The sequence below is a fragment of the Bacillus rossius genome, chromosome 6, assembly GCF_032445375.1.
Source record: "Bacillus rossius redtenbacheri isolate Brsri chromosome 6, Brsri_v3, whole genome shotgun sequence".
Lineage (NCBI taxonomy): Eukaryota > Metazoa > Arthropoda > Insecta > Phasmatodea > Bacillidae > Bacillus > Bacillus rossius.
Window position 1 is genome coordinate 69,941,455 of NC_086334.1, and position 17,522 is coordinate 69,958,976.

At 43.1% G+C, this 17,522-nt stretch overlaps 1 protein-coding gene across 2 annotated transcripts in view; it reads right to left on the reverse strand.

Annotated features, from left to right (window-relative positions):
- The window catches only part of LOC134533286 (serine--tRNA ligase, cytoplasmic), a 109,749-nt gene that overhangs the window by 77,367 nt on the left and 14,860 nt on the right, over positions 1 to 17,522 (reverse strand). For both annotated transcript variants that reach the window (XM_063370742.1, XM_063370741.1), the window contains exon 3: positions 5,970 to 6,212. In XM_063370742.1, coding sequence (XP_063226812.1) covers positions 5,970 to 6,212 — 243 coding nt within the window. The remainder of the gene's footprint in view (positions 1 to 5,969; positions 6,213 to 17,522) is intronic.

Sequence of the window (17,522 nt, forward strand, 5' to 3'; positions counted from 1 at the left end):
ATGTATTTACAAATGATGAGGAAATAATTCCCAAGAAAAGTAGGCATAACAATGACCATTAATAAAGCACAAGGTCAGACGCTTTAAAGGGCAGGTTTATATTTCCCAGAACCTCTTTACCACATGGTTTTTTCACGAGTTCGTATATTCAATGGTAGGCCTATTTATGTTTGTATCAGGCACATACAGCCAAAAAGTAAACGATTATCACATTATAACTTCTAACATTGTTATTGAAGAAGATTTTAACTGTAAGAAGTGTAAAAATAAATATTCGATACGGCCAAAATCTGTTGGTACTATATTTTCAATACTTTGCATTAATAAATACTTGCATTTACATACTACCCCATTATTATATTACCATTCGATGTCTGATCAAGATAAAATGTTTTATTCGCACGGGTAAGTTATTTGTTTTTATATTCTCGTCATTCATCCTTACAGCTCCCGCACACTAGGCGACTAATCACACAAATGACATGGTCTGCATCCACCTTCAAGTCGTAGCGACACGCCTGAGCCTGGCCGCCGCGGACAAGTGTGTGCTCTCTCAGTAGTTGCCACGCACTATCAGGTCGCGGCGAACTGGCCACGGCAACTTGGCCGTCTAGTGCGGGAGCTGTTAAACATTATATTTTAGGATTGGCATCCATGTTTTCTGGACCCAGCCACAGGCTGAAAGCAGTGATGATGTTAGCCATGCGGTGTCATTATTGACAGTTGAAATAACCATAAAGCCATTAATTATTATCTCCTTTAAAGAGTTACTTTATGTGATTAAATACTACATATCTCAAAATAAATAACCTACTTTAATACACGTGCTGTTCTGTTAAAACCAAAGTTAATACAATTGTTGATATCAATCACTTCACCACTTGATGCCGGGAACATAAAATGGGAACGTTTTAAAAACTGATCTCATCTAACTTACGTCAAGTACGTCACAAACCATCTCCCGAATGGTCTTTTGCTATAAAATACGTAAAGAGGCCGGCAAAAATGTGTTTAGTTCAAGTCCTACAAACGTTCATGGAAGTTACTTAGTTAAATATTTGAGTTCATATTATTATGATACACAAACACAAATATCTATAGGTGTAATTTTGCAGAACTACACAGCGTTGTCTATGTCAAAGTTATTCTGTTTATTTTACCAAGGCGTGAAAGTGAGAATTTCTCAAGAATATCTGAATAACTGTTTATTTATCCTTACATATACATTAATTATCTCAAAGGCGGCCATATTGTGTTTTCGCTACGTATGGCCACTTGTGACACAACGCTAAGGCGGAAGAATACTTTGTGATCCTTACGGTGTTCCCGAGCCGTGATAAAACAGACTGCGTTTGAACATCACTGTGAGAAACGATAGCAACAATATTCACTGAAATACCATTTGCAAGTTTCATAAAAATTATAATTTGTCATCATTATAAAACTATTGCAAGTAGTGTTCAGTGGCGAGGCGTGAGGTTTACATGAGGGGAAGCAATTACTCCGTTCACACCTAAACATGATGAGGTTGGGGGGGGGGGGGGGGGGGGTCTGGGGGCCCTCCGCCGGGAAAATATGGATTTCAAGGTACAAAATGGTGCTATTTAAGTAGTTTTCTTAACTGAACATTGACTATTCCACAGGTAGAAAAATTGACATTTTTTTTAAATACATTATTTTTTAAAAATAATGATTGACTTACATTATTCTGATAGTAAAATACCTACTCTACATTACTTATATACTAAGTGGGAGTGTAGTATCATCGTACGCCCACAAATCCCCCACGCACTGCCAGCCAACAGCCCACGGGAGAGATGCGCGCGCCCCGAGAGACGACCGCCGACTGAAACGCGACATCGCCACCTGCCCTGCCGAACTGTGGCGGACATAGCCGAAGCAGTCGGCGGAAAAATTCCACCTTCTGCTTCGGCCATGTTCGCTCCAGTTCGGCAAGAAAGCGTTACCTTCGTAGCTTCTACCGCGTATTTTTCCAGCCAATCCCCTCCCTGAACCTTTGTACCATGCCACCCCCCTTCCGAAAGGAAACTACTGCGGCAGCCTTCCTGCTGAAAGCGATCCTACCAGCGCTTCTAAACCTAGCAACGCTTCTAAAACAGCATGTTTTTGTGTCAACGAGTTCTTTTTTTTTATAGCGCACAGCGCACAGTATTGGGTCCCAAGAAGATAGTGTAAAAAATACATACACCTAACTGCACGAGCCAAAGTAAAATACTATTCTGAATAAAATATTTATTTAAAAAATACAATGTCTGGAAACTGCCTGGGCAAGCACTGCTTGCCTTGCTTGCCCTGACGAGACGCCACTGGTAATGTTGTACGTTTTCTCGTAAAAATACATATTTATAATCAAATTCCCATGAACGTAATTAAACACACAGTAAAATATTTTCGGGGCGGTAAATTAATCTTAAGAAATATGTTGTTCAATAATAAACTTTTTTCCCAAAAAATATATTTGTTTAACGAAACAACGTAGGTTACGTAAATTATTTTTATTTATTTTCTAGGGATGAGCAGTATGATGGAGGAGGGGGGGAGGAAGCAAATTGCCAGAAGTATTAAAAAAACATTGGTTAAGTCAAAGCGTTCAGAAGCATAAAAATTGACTTTATTTGATGCCCCTGACTTTTTACTTACTGACATCGGCGATAAAGTAAACGTGTATAGACGGTTGCAGTGAATGTCCGAAAATATTCGTGTATGGACTGCACTACACGAATCTGAAATAACAACTAAGAAGGCAAAATTCGTTTAACAGCGTTTTATACATTCCAGGAAAACGCAAATTTCAGCTCTTGTATTCAAATGGTTGCAACTTTTATGTTTAACCGCATCCAGTAGGCTAAATTGAACAAGCTTAAAACGTCCACACACCATTTGGGTGTATATATACGTACACACACACACACACACACACACACACATATATATATATATATGTATAACATATAAAATCACTGTTCGTACAACGTACAAGTCCTCGTTTACCACCAGAAAATGCAAGGCCCTCTGATAGCAGTGTAAATACCAACGTGTGTGTGAAGCTATAGGTCCGCACTTCATATGGGTATATTTATATCATATTAACACACTGTGCCTACAAGTCCTCGTTTAACACCAGAATATGCAAGGTCCTCCGATTGCAGTGTAAATACCAACGTGTGTTTGAAGCCATAGGTCCGCACTTCATATGGGTATATTTATATCATATTAACACACTGTGCCTACAAGTCCTCGTTTAACACCAGAATATGCAAGGTCTTCTGATTGCAGTTTAAATACCAACGTGTGTTTGAAGCCATAGGTCCTCTTCATATGGGTACATTTATATCATCTAACACACTATACTTACAAGTTCTTCGTTTAACACCAGAAAATGCAAGGTCTTCTGATTACAGTGTAAATGCCTTTGTGTGTTTGAAGTTATAGGTCCGCATTTCACATGGGTACATATATATATATATATATTTATATATATATATTTATATATATATATATACATATATAAATATACATATATACATATATATAAATATTTGGTTTGGCACCGACTTTAAACCGATTAGTAGGTAGCACCTACCAATTATAATATTTTATTAAAATTATAGGTAATAATTATGTTTGGACAAGAACTGTCACATTGAAATTTATTGTATTGTTTATACAATTTTATTGTTTATACAATTACAATGTGAAAATTTGTATCCAAACATATTACCTATAATTTTAATAAAATATTATAATTGTAATTATTTATTTTTCGATTTCTAGTACCTACAGTATTTTGTTGTGTTTTTTTAGGTCCGTTCGGTTTTTTTAAAATATTATTTTTATGTTTTAATGTTCATGTTCGAAGGCTTAGGGTAATTATGACTTCCAAATAAAATTAAAAATACATATTTCTAATAATACATATTCCTACATATTCCTACTAAGAAGTTTATGAATTGAATGTAAGATAAAGGCTGTAAAGTAACGCGTGATAAAGAATTAATTGTTCATGTAGCACAGCTTACATGTATACACCTGAAATGGCACCCAGTTAAGGTCCTCGGATCATGCGTCTGTGGCTTCGTAATGTGTGAAATGAGAGACGTCCACCACGTCCTCGCAACCAGCGTTAGACACTACGGAGATGTGTAATAGATGTGTGTAAACTCGAGCGAAATGTCCTCGTTTGGAGCGTTGAGAAACATGGGATACACACCGTGTGTAAAGGAGTGTAAGTGACAACGATACTAGTGCGACGTGGTGGTAACACACACACACTACATACTTGATTCTCTACGGTCTATCCGAGGACCTCAAAAAAAAATTTAAAAATCATGTTTTCACACACTAGGTTGACAGAACAGCGTGAATCCGAGGTCTTTTAATCCGAGGACCTGGGGGAGGTCCTCGGATTGCCAAAGGTCCTCGGATCCACGCTGAAATATCATGCGCAAGTCCTCGGATGATATCCTAAGTCCACACACACACACACACACAGAGTTAACCCTCGATTAGTCGGACCTCAATGTTCCGGACATCGGATAAGTCGGACAACCATTAAAAATAAATAAATAAATTTAAAAAATTTGCAACAGACAATATTAATTTCTTTAACGTATAAGACACCACAATAGCAATGGCGGTGTTCAATAATTTGCAAAAAAACAAAGTATGTACAGCGTGGTATGGGACAATTCTTTGAAGGGGAAAAAAGTGGCAATTCAGATGTCAGAGACTTGACAACGCTCCCTTGCCGGTGGAGACGTGGCGTCATAGCCGGCCGGCCGCTAGCTAGAACACGTCCTTCTCTTCCCCTCTTGGCGGCATGTGCACGGACTACTGTGTGTCACGTGCTGTTAAACAGCAGGTGTACATGTCAGTATGCGGCTAGCTTATTGTTAACACTCGTTACACTTCCCAGTTTCGCACGCCGCGATTATTTTGTGTTATGAACTTTCACATTTCACAATGGGGTCTAAAAGAAAGTGTGTGACTTTGACTGTTGCTGAAAAATTAAAACTGATAAAAAAAACTTCAGTCTGGAGTTTCCATCATGTTCATACAGTAGGCCTAAGGTAAGTGTAGTGTTTCCGATCCCGAAAAGTGTTTCTGATTCCGACAATGATTAAATTGCTACTCTTATTAAATGAAGGTCCAAAAGTTTGTGGTAGCCTAAAATTCACAGTTTTTATACCGTATATTGGTATGTATAAGCAGCGCCGATATTTTGAGCCTTCAAAATTGGAAAAACTTTAAATTTTTTATGCCCGGTGTTGTGTACGAGGTACGTGCGGCGGCAACGCAGCAACAGCTGAGTTGATAGATACACACAGCGCGCCAGCAGACTACTGTGACCTTGCGCGCGACCTTGCCTGGCCGTCTCGTGCTCGCTGCTCACAGTTGACCTTGCTAGCGGCCATGCGCAGCTACGGACTTATGTTTCACTGCAGAATGTTTGCCGTGCTTTACTTAAAAGACACTGAATAATAAATTATGTATTACATTTCAACTGTCTTTAAACTGATACCACTTTGTATACTTTTATTTCATAACACTGGTATGTAGTTATCTTCGGGTATAACCTAAAATAATCCACTGGATAACTCGGACAAATCATAACTCGGACAACTTCTCCCCCCTTTTAGTCTGACTTATCGAGGGTTTACTGTGTATATATATATAGACATAAACACGCACAAGAATTGCTCATATGTATATTTATATACATACACATAAAATCTGAATCTCGGAAATGGCTCCAACGATGGCGATAAATCGATGTAGCTAGGATTCATTTTTAGAAAATGTCATTTTATCAGTGTTTTCAATAATCAACTTTATGGATAATCAACTTAAACATAAATGACTCTCTCTGACATCTATTGGCGAGTAATAAATAATTGGGAGCAACTGACTGGTTCAAGGACAGACACAACGCTCATGGAGCTGCCCACCTCGTCGTCGCTGAGCGGCACGGAGGGGTGCAGCAGGTTGCCCACCTCCCTGAGGGCGCTGCTGCGCTCCTGCTCCGCCCGCCTCAGGGACGCCTCGTTGCGCTGCAGGGCCTCCTCCACCAGGCCGCGCAGAGCCTTGATCTGCCCCACCGCCAGGCCGCGCAGGTCCTCCAGCCCCAGCGCGTCCAGCCTCGCCACCAGGTCCTCCGGCACGCGCTGCTCCCCGGAGCCCGGCTCCTTCCCCTGCAACCAGCCCCCCCGTCGCCACACTCTCGCACGCTACCCTCCACCAGGCCCCGCAGGTCCCCTGGCCCCAGGGCGTCCAGCCTCGCCACCAGGTCATCCGGCACGCGCTACTCCCCGGAGCCCGGCTCCTTCCCCTGCAACCAGCCCCCCTGTCGCCACACTCTCGCACGCTCCCCTCCACCAGGCCCCGCAGGTCCCCTGGCCCCAGGGCGTCCAGCCTCGCCACCAGGTCATCCGGCACGCGCTACTCCCCGGAGCCCGGCTCCTTCCCCTGCAACCAGCCCCCCTGTCGCCACACTCTCGCACGCTCCCCTCCACCAGGCCCCGCAGGTCCCCTGGCCCCAGGGCGTCCAGCCTCGCCACCAGGTCATCCGGCACGCGCTACTCCCCGGAGCCCGGCTCCTTCCCCTGCAACCAGCCCCCCTGTCGCCGAACTCTCGCACGCTCCCCTCCACCAGGCCCCGCAGGTCCCCTGGCCCCAGGGCGTCCAGCCTCGCCACCAGGTCCTCCGGCACGCGCTGCTCCCCGGAGCCCGGCTCCTTCCCCTGCAACCAGCCCCCCCGTCGCCACACTCTCGCACGCTACCATCCACCAGGCCCCGCAGGTCCCCTGGCCCCAGCGCGTCCAGCCTCGCAACCAGGTCCTCCGGCACGCGCTGCTCCCCGGAGCTCGGCTCCTTCCTCTGCAACCAGCCCCCCGTCGCCACACTCTCGCACGCTCCCCTCCACCAGGCCCCGCAGGTCCCCTGGCCCCAGGGCGTCCAGCCTCGCCACCAGGTCATCCGGCACGCGCTACTCCCCGGAGCCCGGCTCCTTCCCCTGCAACCAGCCCCCCTGTCGCCACACTCTCGCACGCTCCCCTCCACCAGGCCCCGCAGGTCCCCTGGCCCCAGGGCGTCCAGCCTCGCCACCAGGTCCCCCGTCGCCACACTCTCGCACGCTCCCCTCCACCAGGCCCCGCAGGTCCCCTGGCCCCAGGGCGTCCAGCCTCGCCACCAGGTCCCCCGTCGCCACACTCTCGCACGCTCCCCTCCACCAGGCCCCGCAGGTCCCCTGGCCCCAGGGCGTCCAGCCTCGCCACCAGGTCCCCCGTCGCCACACTCTCGCACGCTCCCCTCCACCAGGCCCCGCAGGTCCCCTGGCCCCAGGGCGTCCAGCCTCGCCACCAGGTCCCCCGTCGCCACACTCTCGCACGCTATTCTCCACCAGGCCCCGCAGGTCCCCCGGCCCCAGGGCGTCCAGCCTCGCCACCAGGTCCCCCGTCGCCAAACTCTCGCACGCTCCCCTCCACCAGGCCCCGCAGGTCCCCCGGCCACAGGGCGTCCAGCCTCGCCACCAGGTCCCCCGTCGCCACACTCTCGCACGCTCCCCTCCACCAGGACCCGCAGGTCCCCCGGCCCCAGGGCGTCCAGCCTCGCCACCAGGTCCCCCGTCACCACACTCTCGCACGCTCCCCTCCACCAGGCGCGTCCAGCCTCGCCACCAGGTCCCCCGTCGCCACACTCTCGCACGCTCCCCTCCACCAGGCCCCGAAGGTCCCCCGGCCCCAGGGCGTCCAGCCTCGCCACCAGGTCCCCCGTCGCCACACTCTCGCACGCTCCCCTCCACCAGGCCCCGCAGGTTCCCCGGCCCCAGGGCGTCCAGCCTCGCCACCAGGTCCCCCGTCGCCACACTCCCGCACGCTCCCCTCCACCAGGCCCCGAAGGTCCCCCGGCCCCAGGGCGTCCAGCCTCGCCACAGGTCCCCCGTCGCCACACTCCCGCACGCTCCCCTCCACCAGGCCCCGAAGGTCCCCCGGCCCCAGGGCGTCCAGCCTCGCCACCAGGTCCCCCGTCGCCACACTCTCGCACGCTCCCCTCCACCAGGCCCCGCAGGTCCCCCGGCCCCAGGGCGTCCAGCCTCGCCACCAGGTCCCCCGTCGCCACACTCTCGCACGCTCCCCTCCACCAGGCCCCGCAGGTCCCCCGGCCCCAGGGCGTCCAGCCTCGCCACCAGGTCCCCCGTCGCCACACTCTCGCACGCTCCCCTCCACCAGGCCCCGCAGGTCCCCCGGCCCCAGGGCGTCCAGCCTCGCCACCAGGTCCCCCGTCGCCACACTCTCGCACGCTCCCCTCCACCAGGCCCCGCAGGTCCCCCGGCCCCAGGGCGTCCAGCCTCGCCACCAGGTCCCCCGTCGCCACACTCTCGCACGCTCCCCTCCACCAGGCCCCGCAGGTCCCCCGGCCCCAGGGCGTCCAGCCTCGCCACCAGGTCCCCCGTCGCCACACTCTCGCACGCTCCCCTCCACCAGGCCCCGCAAGTTCCCCGGCCCCAGGGCGTCCAGCCTCGCCACCAGGTCCCCCGTCGCCACACTCTCGCACGCTCCCCTCCACCAGGCCCCGCAGGTCCCCCGGCCCCAGGGCGTCCAGCCTCGCCACCAGGTCCCCCGTCGCCACACTCTCGCACGCTCCCCTCCACCAGGCCCCGCAGGTCCCCCGGCCCCAGGGCGTCCAGCCTCGCCACCAGGTCCCCCGTCGCCACACTCCCGCAGGCTCCCCTCCACCAGGCCCCGAAGGTCCCCCGGCCCCAGGGCGTCCAGCCTCGCCACCAGGTCCCCCGTCGCCACACTCTCGCACGCTCCCCTCCACCAGGCCCCGCAGGTCCCCCGGCCCCAGGGCGTCCAGCCTCGCCACCAGGTCCCCCGTCGCCACACTCTCGCACGCTCCCCTCCACCAGGCCCCGCAGGTCCCCCGGCCCCAGGGCGTCCAGCCTCGCCACCAGGTCCCCCGTCGCCACACTCTCGCACGCTCCCCTCCACCAGGCCCCGCAGGTCCCCCGGCCCCAGGGCGTCCAGCCTCGCCACCAGGTCCCCCGTCGCCACACTCCCAGCATTTCAACAATTCAATTGAATATTATATTAAATATTGTAGATAAAATATTTTCTTGACCTAGGATTACTAATCCCACACTGTTAGCAAAATTCAATTATTTTTAGACATGTGACATTATTTATTTAGGTAAATAGTCAGTACCTAATAAATTTAACATGTATGACCTTATATACATACAACCTAACTAGTGCAAGGAAGCTTTATTTGAAGCTTAACACAACACACATTTATGTACAGAAGCAATGAATTGTGAAACCGTGACGACATTAAGCATACTGATTTTCAGATCCATACAAATGTTATTTGCTGATAAGTTAATAAGAATTCACATAACTATCAAAATATTTTAAAAAAATTACAGAAAGTAAAATGTAATTAAATGATAGGCATAAAATACATAATAATTTTTATGCCATCCATATCTTAAAACAAAACAAACTGAAACAAGCCCTAGATAAATTTTTGTGATTTCATTTCAAATTATCATGGAGAAATGTGATATGCTCAACATGCTGCAGCAGAAGCATTTCACGATATATGACTATGTTCCCTGCAGTGGAAAACACTCTCTCACTTGCCACTTGTGTAGCTGGAATATGTAAGTAATATCTGGCTACAGCAGACAAATGTGGATGATCTTTGTTTTTTTTTCCGCCATTCAAATGGATTGGTGGTCCTCGGTAAACGAGCTGCTGACAAATATTAGCCCATCAAAATGTGGAGAAAAAAAATTCTCGCATAAACGTCGCATAATGTTTTTGGTCCCACTGTTAGATTCCGAGCGCTTTGTGTAGGTAGGTTTCTCGTCTAAAACCATGTATTTTAAAGTTTAAATTTAATATTAATTCGGATATTACCGCTTACTAATTGAATTAATAGAAATACGAAGTTGTCTGACGTGTAAATTTTCTTTTAAAAACGTAAAATACGTGTTCAAAAGTTATGCACTTTGTGTGTTCCGTCTTCTTCGCAGCTGGGTACCGCTTATAATCACAGAACAAGGAGGGAAATAAAGAAGTGCGACTCTTACAGTGGAAACTGAAACTATGTTTCACGCAACATGTGTCACTATCTGTTGGGCGGGCCCATAACTACCCTCAAATGCTCAAATAAAAAATTGGAATAGAGGTTCTCATTCAAAATTTTTTTTAGTTAATACGTATTTTTGGTTATATTAAGAGTTATCTCCTTGATGGCCCAAAACTAATTTAATCAATGCGAAAATACTTAATGCTGTTTTGTAATAAACCGTCATGTAATAAATAAGGTAGTAGGAGGTGCAAAAACTCATTGTATTACCCACCACAAAATTAGTGGCTACCTAAATAGAGTGAATTTTCACTGGATTGTTTGCCTGATAATAGCTTATACATTACTTCTCCTAATAAATTCATGTAGTTATGTCAGGAATATATTATGAAAACTACTATCTAGCGGACGGGCCCATAACTACTTCAAAAAACTAGGTCTTAGTCTCGGTAATTAAGAGTTTCTCCCCCATGCTTATAATGCAGTCAACGCTAGTTGGCGTAATTCATGTTTAGTTATGTTGATTCCCGTATAGAGTGCACGCACTAGTCGAAGATCGATATCGATAGCTCGCCGAATGCATGCAACGCGCGCGCTCTGTTGAGTGCCGAGTTAAATACATTCTACACTCTTGGTCCGTGCATACTACGACAAAAGTTTAGCGTTCGTTGCTGCTCACGGTTTTCGTTTTTCTATTTAAAGTTGAACAAAATGTTTTGGTTGCACAACTTATTAATTTAAATTGTTTAGCATGAGTTTGTATACTCTAATTTTTAAATGAACGTAATTTACGTGAATACGTTTTATGAATAACTTTACCCAACAAACTTTTTTTTTTCCACACAAAAGTCACACCTCTACTTTACAAACTTGATTTTAGTATAAAATGTGTGACAATTATGCGTAAAACACGGGATTTATGTATTTTTTTTAATGTGGACGTATTTTGACAATCACTTTTTAGTAGTGATGGGAGCAGTGACAAATTTTGTTCGTGTGACATGCCGTGACCAGTGACATGAAAGTCACAGGGTCAAGTCACCGTGACATTGTCACTGTTAGTGACCTTGTTGCTTATTTGTAAACCTGGAGTTTTACAAACGCGTGCAGGGATCCCCGAAAAGTATAAAATAACCTATTTGCGATATGTTGTCGCAGTTGCTATTGTAATTATCTCAGAGGCTTGTCATTTTCATAGTTCGTACAATAAACTCCCGATTATCAGCGCATGCAACGAAAAAATACAACACATATGTAAATCTGTATTTTATTACAAGTGAACAAATTTGAACTATACTGACGAGTGTATTGTGTGCAGTATACAGTAACACGCACAGGCCTTCACGGAACTCACGCAGTAGGTTGGCATGCGTTGCTATTTTTGTCTCTGTCGCACTTTGTTTCTAGTCGTATGGTTGAGCACTTTTATGTTTACATTACTGAAATGTATTGTATGTTAATTATTCAGTAAAATACTAAAATTTTAGCAACATTAAAATTTTTTTACTGTTAATTATAACTTTTACTGTACATAAATGTTTAGATTTTTAAGTTGAAATTAATGTTTCCTTTTTTGTTTCCCATGTTCGGCTCTTTTGCGGTTTATCCGCGATTTTCACTATCCGCGGTGGCCCTGCCACTTAATTTTGCGGATAATCGGGAGTGTACTGTACTAAGAAATCTATTTAACTTGTGACAGTTACGTGTGAATGGTTGATATTTATTTTTAATTTTTACGGCAATCAATAGTATAGACGTAAATAACTCTGCTTTATTAGTGACAAATGATATTTCGTAAATGGATCAAACGAGTGCTAAGAGAAAAAAAACTTAGTCCCATGTGGATATTTTTCTCTGTTGTAAATAATGAAAAATCTATTGCAAAATGTGACTTGTGTAAGCATGAACTTTCTTTTAAAATGACAACCAGCAATTTGAAAAAAAACACATGTCCAGAAGACATCCTTCGATTGATTGCAACAAAGATCCGAAACCATCTAAAAAACCTGTAATAAATGTGCCATTGGAGGTAAGCAATTCAAATAAAAAAAATCTTTATTTTATTAAATACGAGGATGGGCGAACGAGTATAATATTTTCTGGAGGCGTAGTACTTTTGCGGTATTAATTGTGTACAGATTTGTAACACCTACATTTGTACTGTATATATGTAACTCCAATTGTAGTAACATTAAAGCATGTACAGTGGTCCAACCTCTTATTTAAACACATAATTTTAATTTCATTTAAACATAGTTTAAATATTGTGACTATCAACAAATTCTTTTTGTAATAAATCAGCACCACATTAGACGACCCTGTATCAATGTGCAGCAGTTGCCGCCTCCCGGGCTAGCAGAGCGCTCCCTTCCCCTCCATCCTTTCCCCCCCTCTCCACCTTGCCCCAGCCTTCCCCTCCGCACTTCCCCTCCTTTCCCGAGGCTTCCCGTCTTCCCTTCTCCTCGTTTCTCGAACCTTCCCCTCCGCCGCTTTTCTCTATTGTTCTCGAAAGACAGTTCGCCTGTATATAAGGCCGCGAGTTTGCTTAGGCCGGCACTGTCTTCAGTCACTCTCGCTCGTAGGCAGTCCGCTGGGAGGAGGCCGCGCTACTTATGCTCATGGTTGATTAGTTATGTTAGAAGCTTCGCTTTAAATCCACTATGGATCTCTGCCTTGTAATTTCCGCGGGCATTAATGGTCTGTTTGCTCAAGTTTAACTTCTTTCTTACGAGCCTTCTGTTCTTGATTGAGTGGTCTAGATGGGTCTTGTACCTAATTTTGTTGGATGTTCCATTTATCACCGACCTTAATTTACATGAGTGTTTGCTTGATTATTTGTTTTGCGCTTTGGGCTTCCTCCCTGTCGTAATATTTTTTTGTTTTAATGTCTTTTAGCTGGGGTTTGCGATTCCCATTTAAATTTGCCATGAAAACTTATGTTGCGTGTAAACTTAATGCATAATTTAAAGCCTTAATATTTATACTTAATTGCTTGATAACGAATTTGCTCTGCGTGAGACTTTTATATGATTTTTGTCTGCTTGCTAAGGTCTTTTAAATGTACATTAATTAAAAGAATTTTCCTTACGCGCAGTACTTAAATACGTGTTACGTCAGGCACATTTTCATTGCGCAAATTGTTCATGATGCTCTTTTTTTCAAGCATCTGTTTTATACTCATGTTTGTAAAAACCATAACGATTAATGGGTGTTGTCTGCACATTTGTTATATCTATTTGTACCTTAATACATTATCATTTTTGTTTAATGAATAAAATATATTTTTTGTCTACTTTCATTTTTTTTCTAATATAACAACATTTTTACAACTGCTGTTGTATCATACTGGAATGGTACACCATTGGTTCCCACTTAACCTGTTGAAGTTACATCGATCTCCCACTTCCACCTAGCTTCAAATGGAACATTCCTCGAGCAGCATACCAAAAAATTATGAAATCAACAAGTATTTGCCATCGTGTATAACACATGCAGCTACTCAAATTTCGCTTCCTGGAACATCTAGTATTGATTCCACAAATAAATCATTGACTGTGCCAGTGTCAAGACATGAAAATTTGCCAGGAAAAAGTATTCAAGGAAATCTCTCTGGCTTTATTCGATCAAAGCTTCCAGTCTCATCAAAGAAAAAGATAGACAAAAATGTACTAAAACTTTTTACGCTAGATTTCCAACCATTTTCAATTGTGGAAGACAAGGGCTTCTGAGATTTTGTTAAAAAGTTTAATCCCTCATACAGTTTGCCTGACAGGCACACCATTCCTCATACTATAATACCCACACAGTACGAGAAATGTATTTTCCAGGTGAAAGAACTCATGCAAAATGTTAAAGCGATCGCTTTGACTACCGACTGTTGGACTTCTGTTAATAACGACAGTTTCCTTGCCATCACAGGGCATTTTATTGATGAGACTTTTTGCCAAAAGTCTGTTCTTTTGAAATGCTGTGCTCTCAGCATGCCACATACTAGCAAAAATCTGGCAGAAGAAATTAAAAGAATCGTAAGAGAATGGAACATTGAGGGCAAGGTGCTACTGGTAATTTCTGACAATGCAGCTAACATTTAAAAAGCAGTGAAAGATGATTTAGGCTGGAAGCATTTTCCCTGCTTTAGACACAAATTGAATTTAATTGTTGAAGATTCATTGAAAACTGTTTCCCATATTATTGAAAAAATATAAACAGTGGTTGCTCACTTCAGGCGAAGTTCTGCAGCAAAATCAAAGTTAACTGCCTACCAAGAAAACTCAGGACAAGTGCCTAAAAATGTCATCCAGGATGTTCCTACAAGATGGAACTCAACATTCCACATGCTCCAGAGGTTTGTTGAGCTTCAAGAAGCACTGAGGAGCACTGTGGCAAACCTCGACAAGGAACTTTATCTCTGACAATTGAAGAGTGGAAAACTGTTAGCGAGATCTCCATTGCTCTCAAGCCTTTCGAGGATGCCACGAAAACAATGAGTGGTGAGAGTTATGTTACAGCCTCCCTTGTAATTGTAATGATTAAAGGACTACTTGATGTTTGTGATACACTTTTAAAGCAAAACTTCCACGCTGAAGTAATGTAGTGTCAAAACTTCAAAGTGGCATAAAGATCAGATTCGCCAATTATGAAAATAGTAATACTCTGGCAGTTTGTACTATTTTAGATCCCCGGCTAAAAATTTATGGGTTTTCACAAGAAGCGGCAGTTGAAAATGCAAAGAAGATTGTAACCAACATACTGGTACAAAATAAGATTGAAAAACAAAATGTGGACAATACATCAACAAATATTCAGCAAAGTGAAGGGCGGTGAATGAATTTTCCATCTGGACGTCATTTGACAACAGTGTCAGCAGTGAGACCAACAGGTACACCAACTTCAAAAGCACTTATTGAAATGCGATGCTATCTTAAAGAGCCAGTTATTACAAGAAATTGTACCTCTTTGTTGTGGTGGCGTGAAAATCAATTTGTCTACCCAAACTTGGCAGTTATCGTAAAAGAAAATTTTTGTATTCCAGCGACAAGTGTGCCTTGTGAAAGACTGTTTTTGAAAGCTGGATATCTTTTACAAGATAGTCGTACGCGCCTTTCCACAAGAAGAGTAAGCGAAATTATGTTCGTAAACACAAATATTAGTGTGTTAAGCAACAGTTAGAAGTGCTACTTGTTGTTGCTTGTTAGTTTAATTGTATTAATTGCACATTTGTACCTAGTATTTGAAATATTATAGTTTAATTTATGTATGTGTATATCTAAAGGTGCAATATATGTGTTGTTTTATGTTTTGCAGATTAAAACAAAGCAATGTTTGTAAAGTAGGTAGAGATTTTAGAAATAATTTATTCAAATGTATAAGTTCCGACATGGAATTGAAAGAATCATGACCTTAATTTAACTTAAAACTTGTTTAACTTTGACATTATTATTTGTAATTAATAATTGAAATTTTATTAATAATTATAGTGTAACATAATCTCCTAATAATTGTATATTTTTATATCCTTTACTAGAAAATACCTGCCTATCAAATATGATTATAAATTAGGCAACACCTTAATTCAGAAATCCTCTTGTCTTAAAGATTTAAGTATCATTCTAGATTCTAAATTGTTCTTTCACAAACATGTTGAACATTTAATTTCTAGTTCCCGAAGAACATTAGCTTTAATTAAATATGTCACATATTATGCTACAAAAACTGATTCTATCCTCTATCTTTATTTAGCATTAATTAGGTCAAAACTAGAATACTGCTCAGTAATTTGGAACAACATCAATATGTGTGATAATATTAAAATCGATAACATACAGAATAAAGTAATAAATATTATTAATTAAAAACATCTTCCTCTACCTAATAGATATCTCTCTCAAGTCAAAGAGAATATTACTTGACTCTATTTTCATTTAAAACTGTTATACTAACAAATTGAACTGTAAATATATACTTGACAACACCGGTTTAAGAGTACCTCCTTTTAATAGTCGTTTAACTTCCACTTTATGTACAGTTAACAGAAACAATGATCTTATCTTTAGGCTAATAACCAACTTTAATAAATTTGATAAAGACTTTAATTTTTTTCCTTAGTTCTTAATGATCATGTGTGTTTTATTTCTATGTTGTCTAAATTGTAACATTTGAATTTTGTTTTATTGTCTTTGTTATGTGTGTTTTGTTTTTATATTGTATTGTTTTGTGTTTTTCATTTATGTTTATTTTTGTGAGTGTATTTGTGTCTAATTGTGTGCCTACCATTAAAGGCTTTGTCCTGTTAGTTGGCATGTTACAATTTATAAATAAATTAAAAATATATGTGACAAACAACATGTTATCATTGATAAACCAAATTAGTTCATAGTTTAATGGAATTATTAACTATGCATTTTTACAAATGAAATAAATATCTTCTATATTATTTATAAATATTTTTAAATAAAATATTTTTATTAAAAAAACATTAATCATCACATTTTTTAATAATACTCAACACACGAAAACTGGGCAATATCCTACTTCACAGAATTAACAGTTTTTGTTTGGCTTTTTTTTTTTTCAATTTGGACAATAACATTTAGTTCAGATTCACAAATGATTCTGAACAGAGTAACTGGACATAGCAGTGTCGCATACCTCGCAGGGAAAGTACTCGTGTGTCACGTGTCGCTGCTGCGGCAAGTCACCAGTAATATCCCGGCGCCGTTACTCTTAGCGACCTGCGACCCACGCTGCAGCGACTCGCACCGCAGCGACTCACGCCAGTGACACGCTCTGCAGCGACATGCGATCCGTGCCAAGACACGCCAACCGCATTGCAAGGAAGCACGAAGAGACGTGACAGTGGCCCTGTTACTAATAGCTAAAGTCACCACCGTGACACGTGACAGTGCAGTCGCCGCGACAAAGTCACCGTGACAGTAAATATTCCCCATCCCTACTTTTCAGCACTATTCGTAGCACTAATTATAATAATAATAATTTGACCCCTGAATCCAAAAATGTCTACATTACATTTGAAAATGATACATTGACCGCAATAATTTTTAAGAAAATAATAACAACATGTTATACAAGTTATTACAACACATAATTATTATCAAGTCTTAAGAACAAGACAAACAACGGTTTACTCCTGAACACGTTTATTTTACCGCCGTACATGTTTTTTTTGAAGGTTAACAACATGGCGTGGTTTACTTCCCCCCCCCCAAAAAAAAAAAAATCCACTACATACAAAACTGGAAGTACGAATTGATAAATACAGCACAGCATGACATAAATCTGTACACAAGTTCGCATCACATAATAATTTTGTTTGTAAAATCTGATATTTAGGACACGACCTGAGTACATTGACGCATTATTTAACACCAATATACGCTGGCCTAATGAAC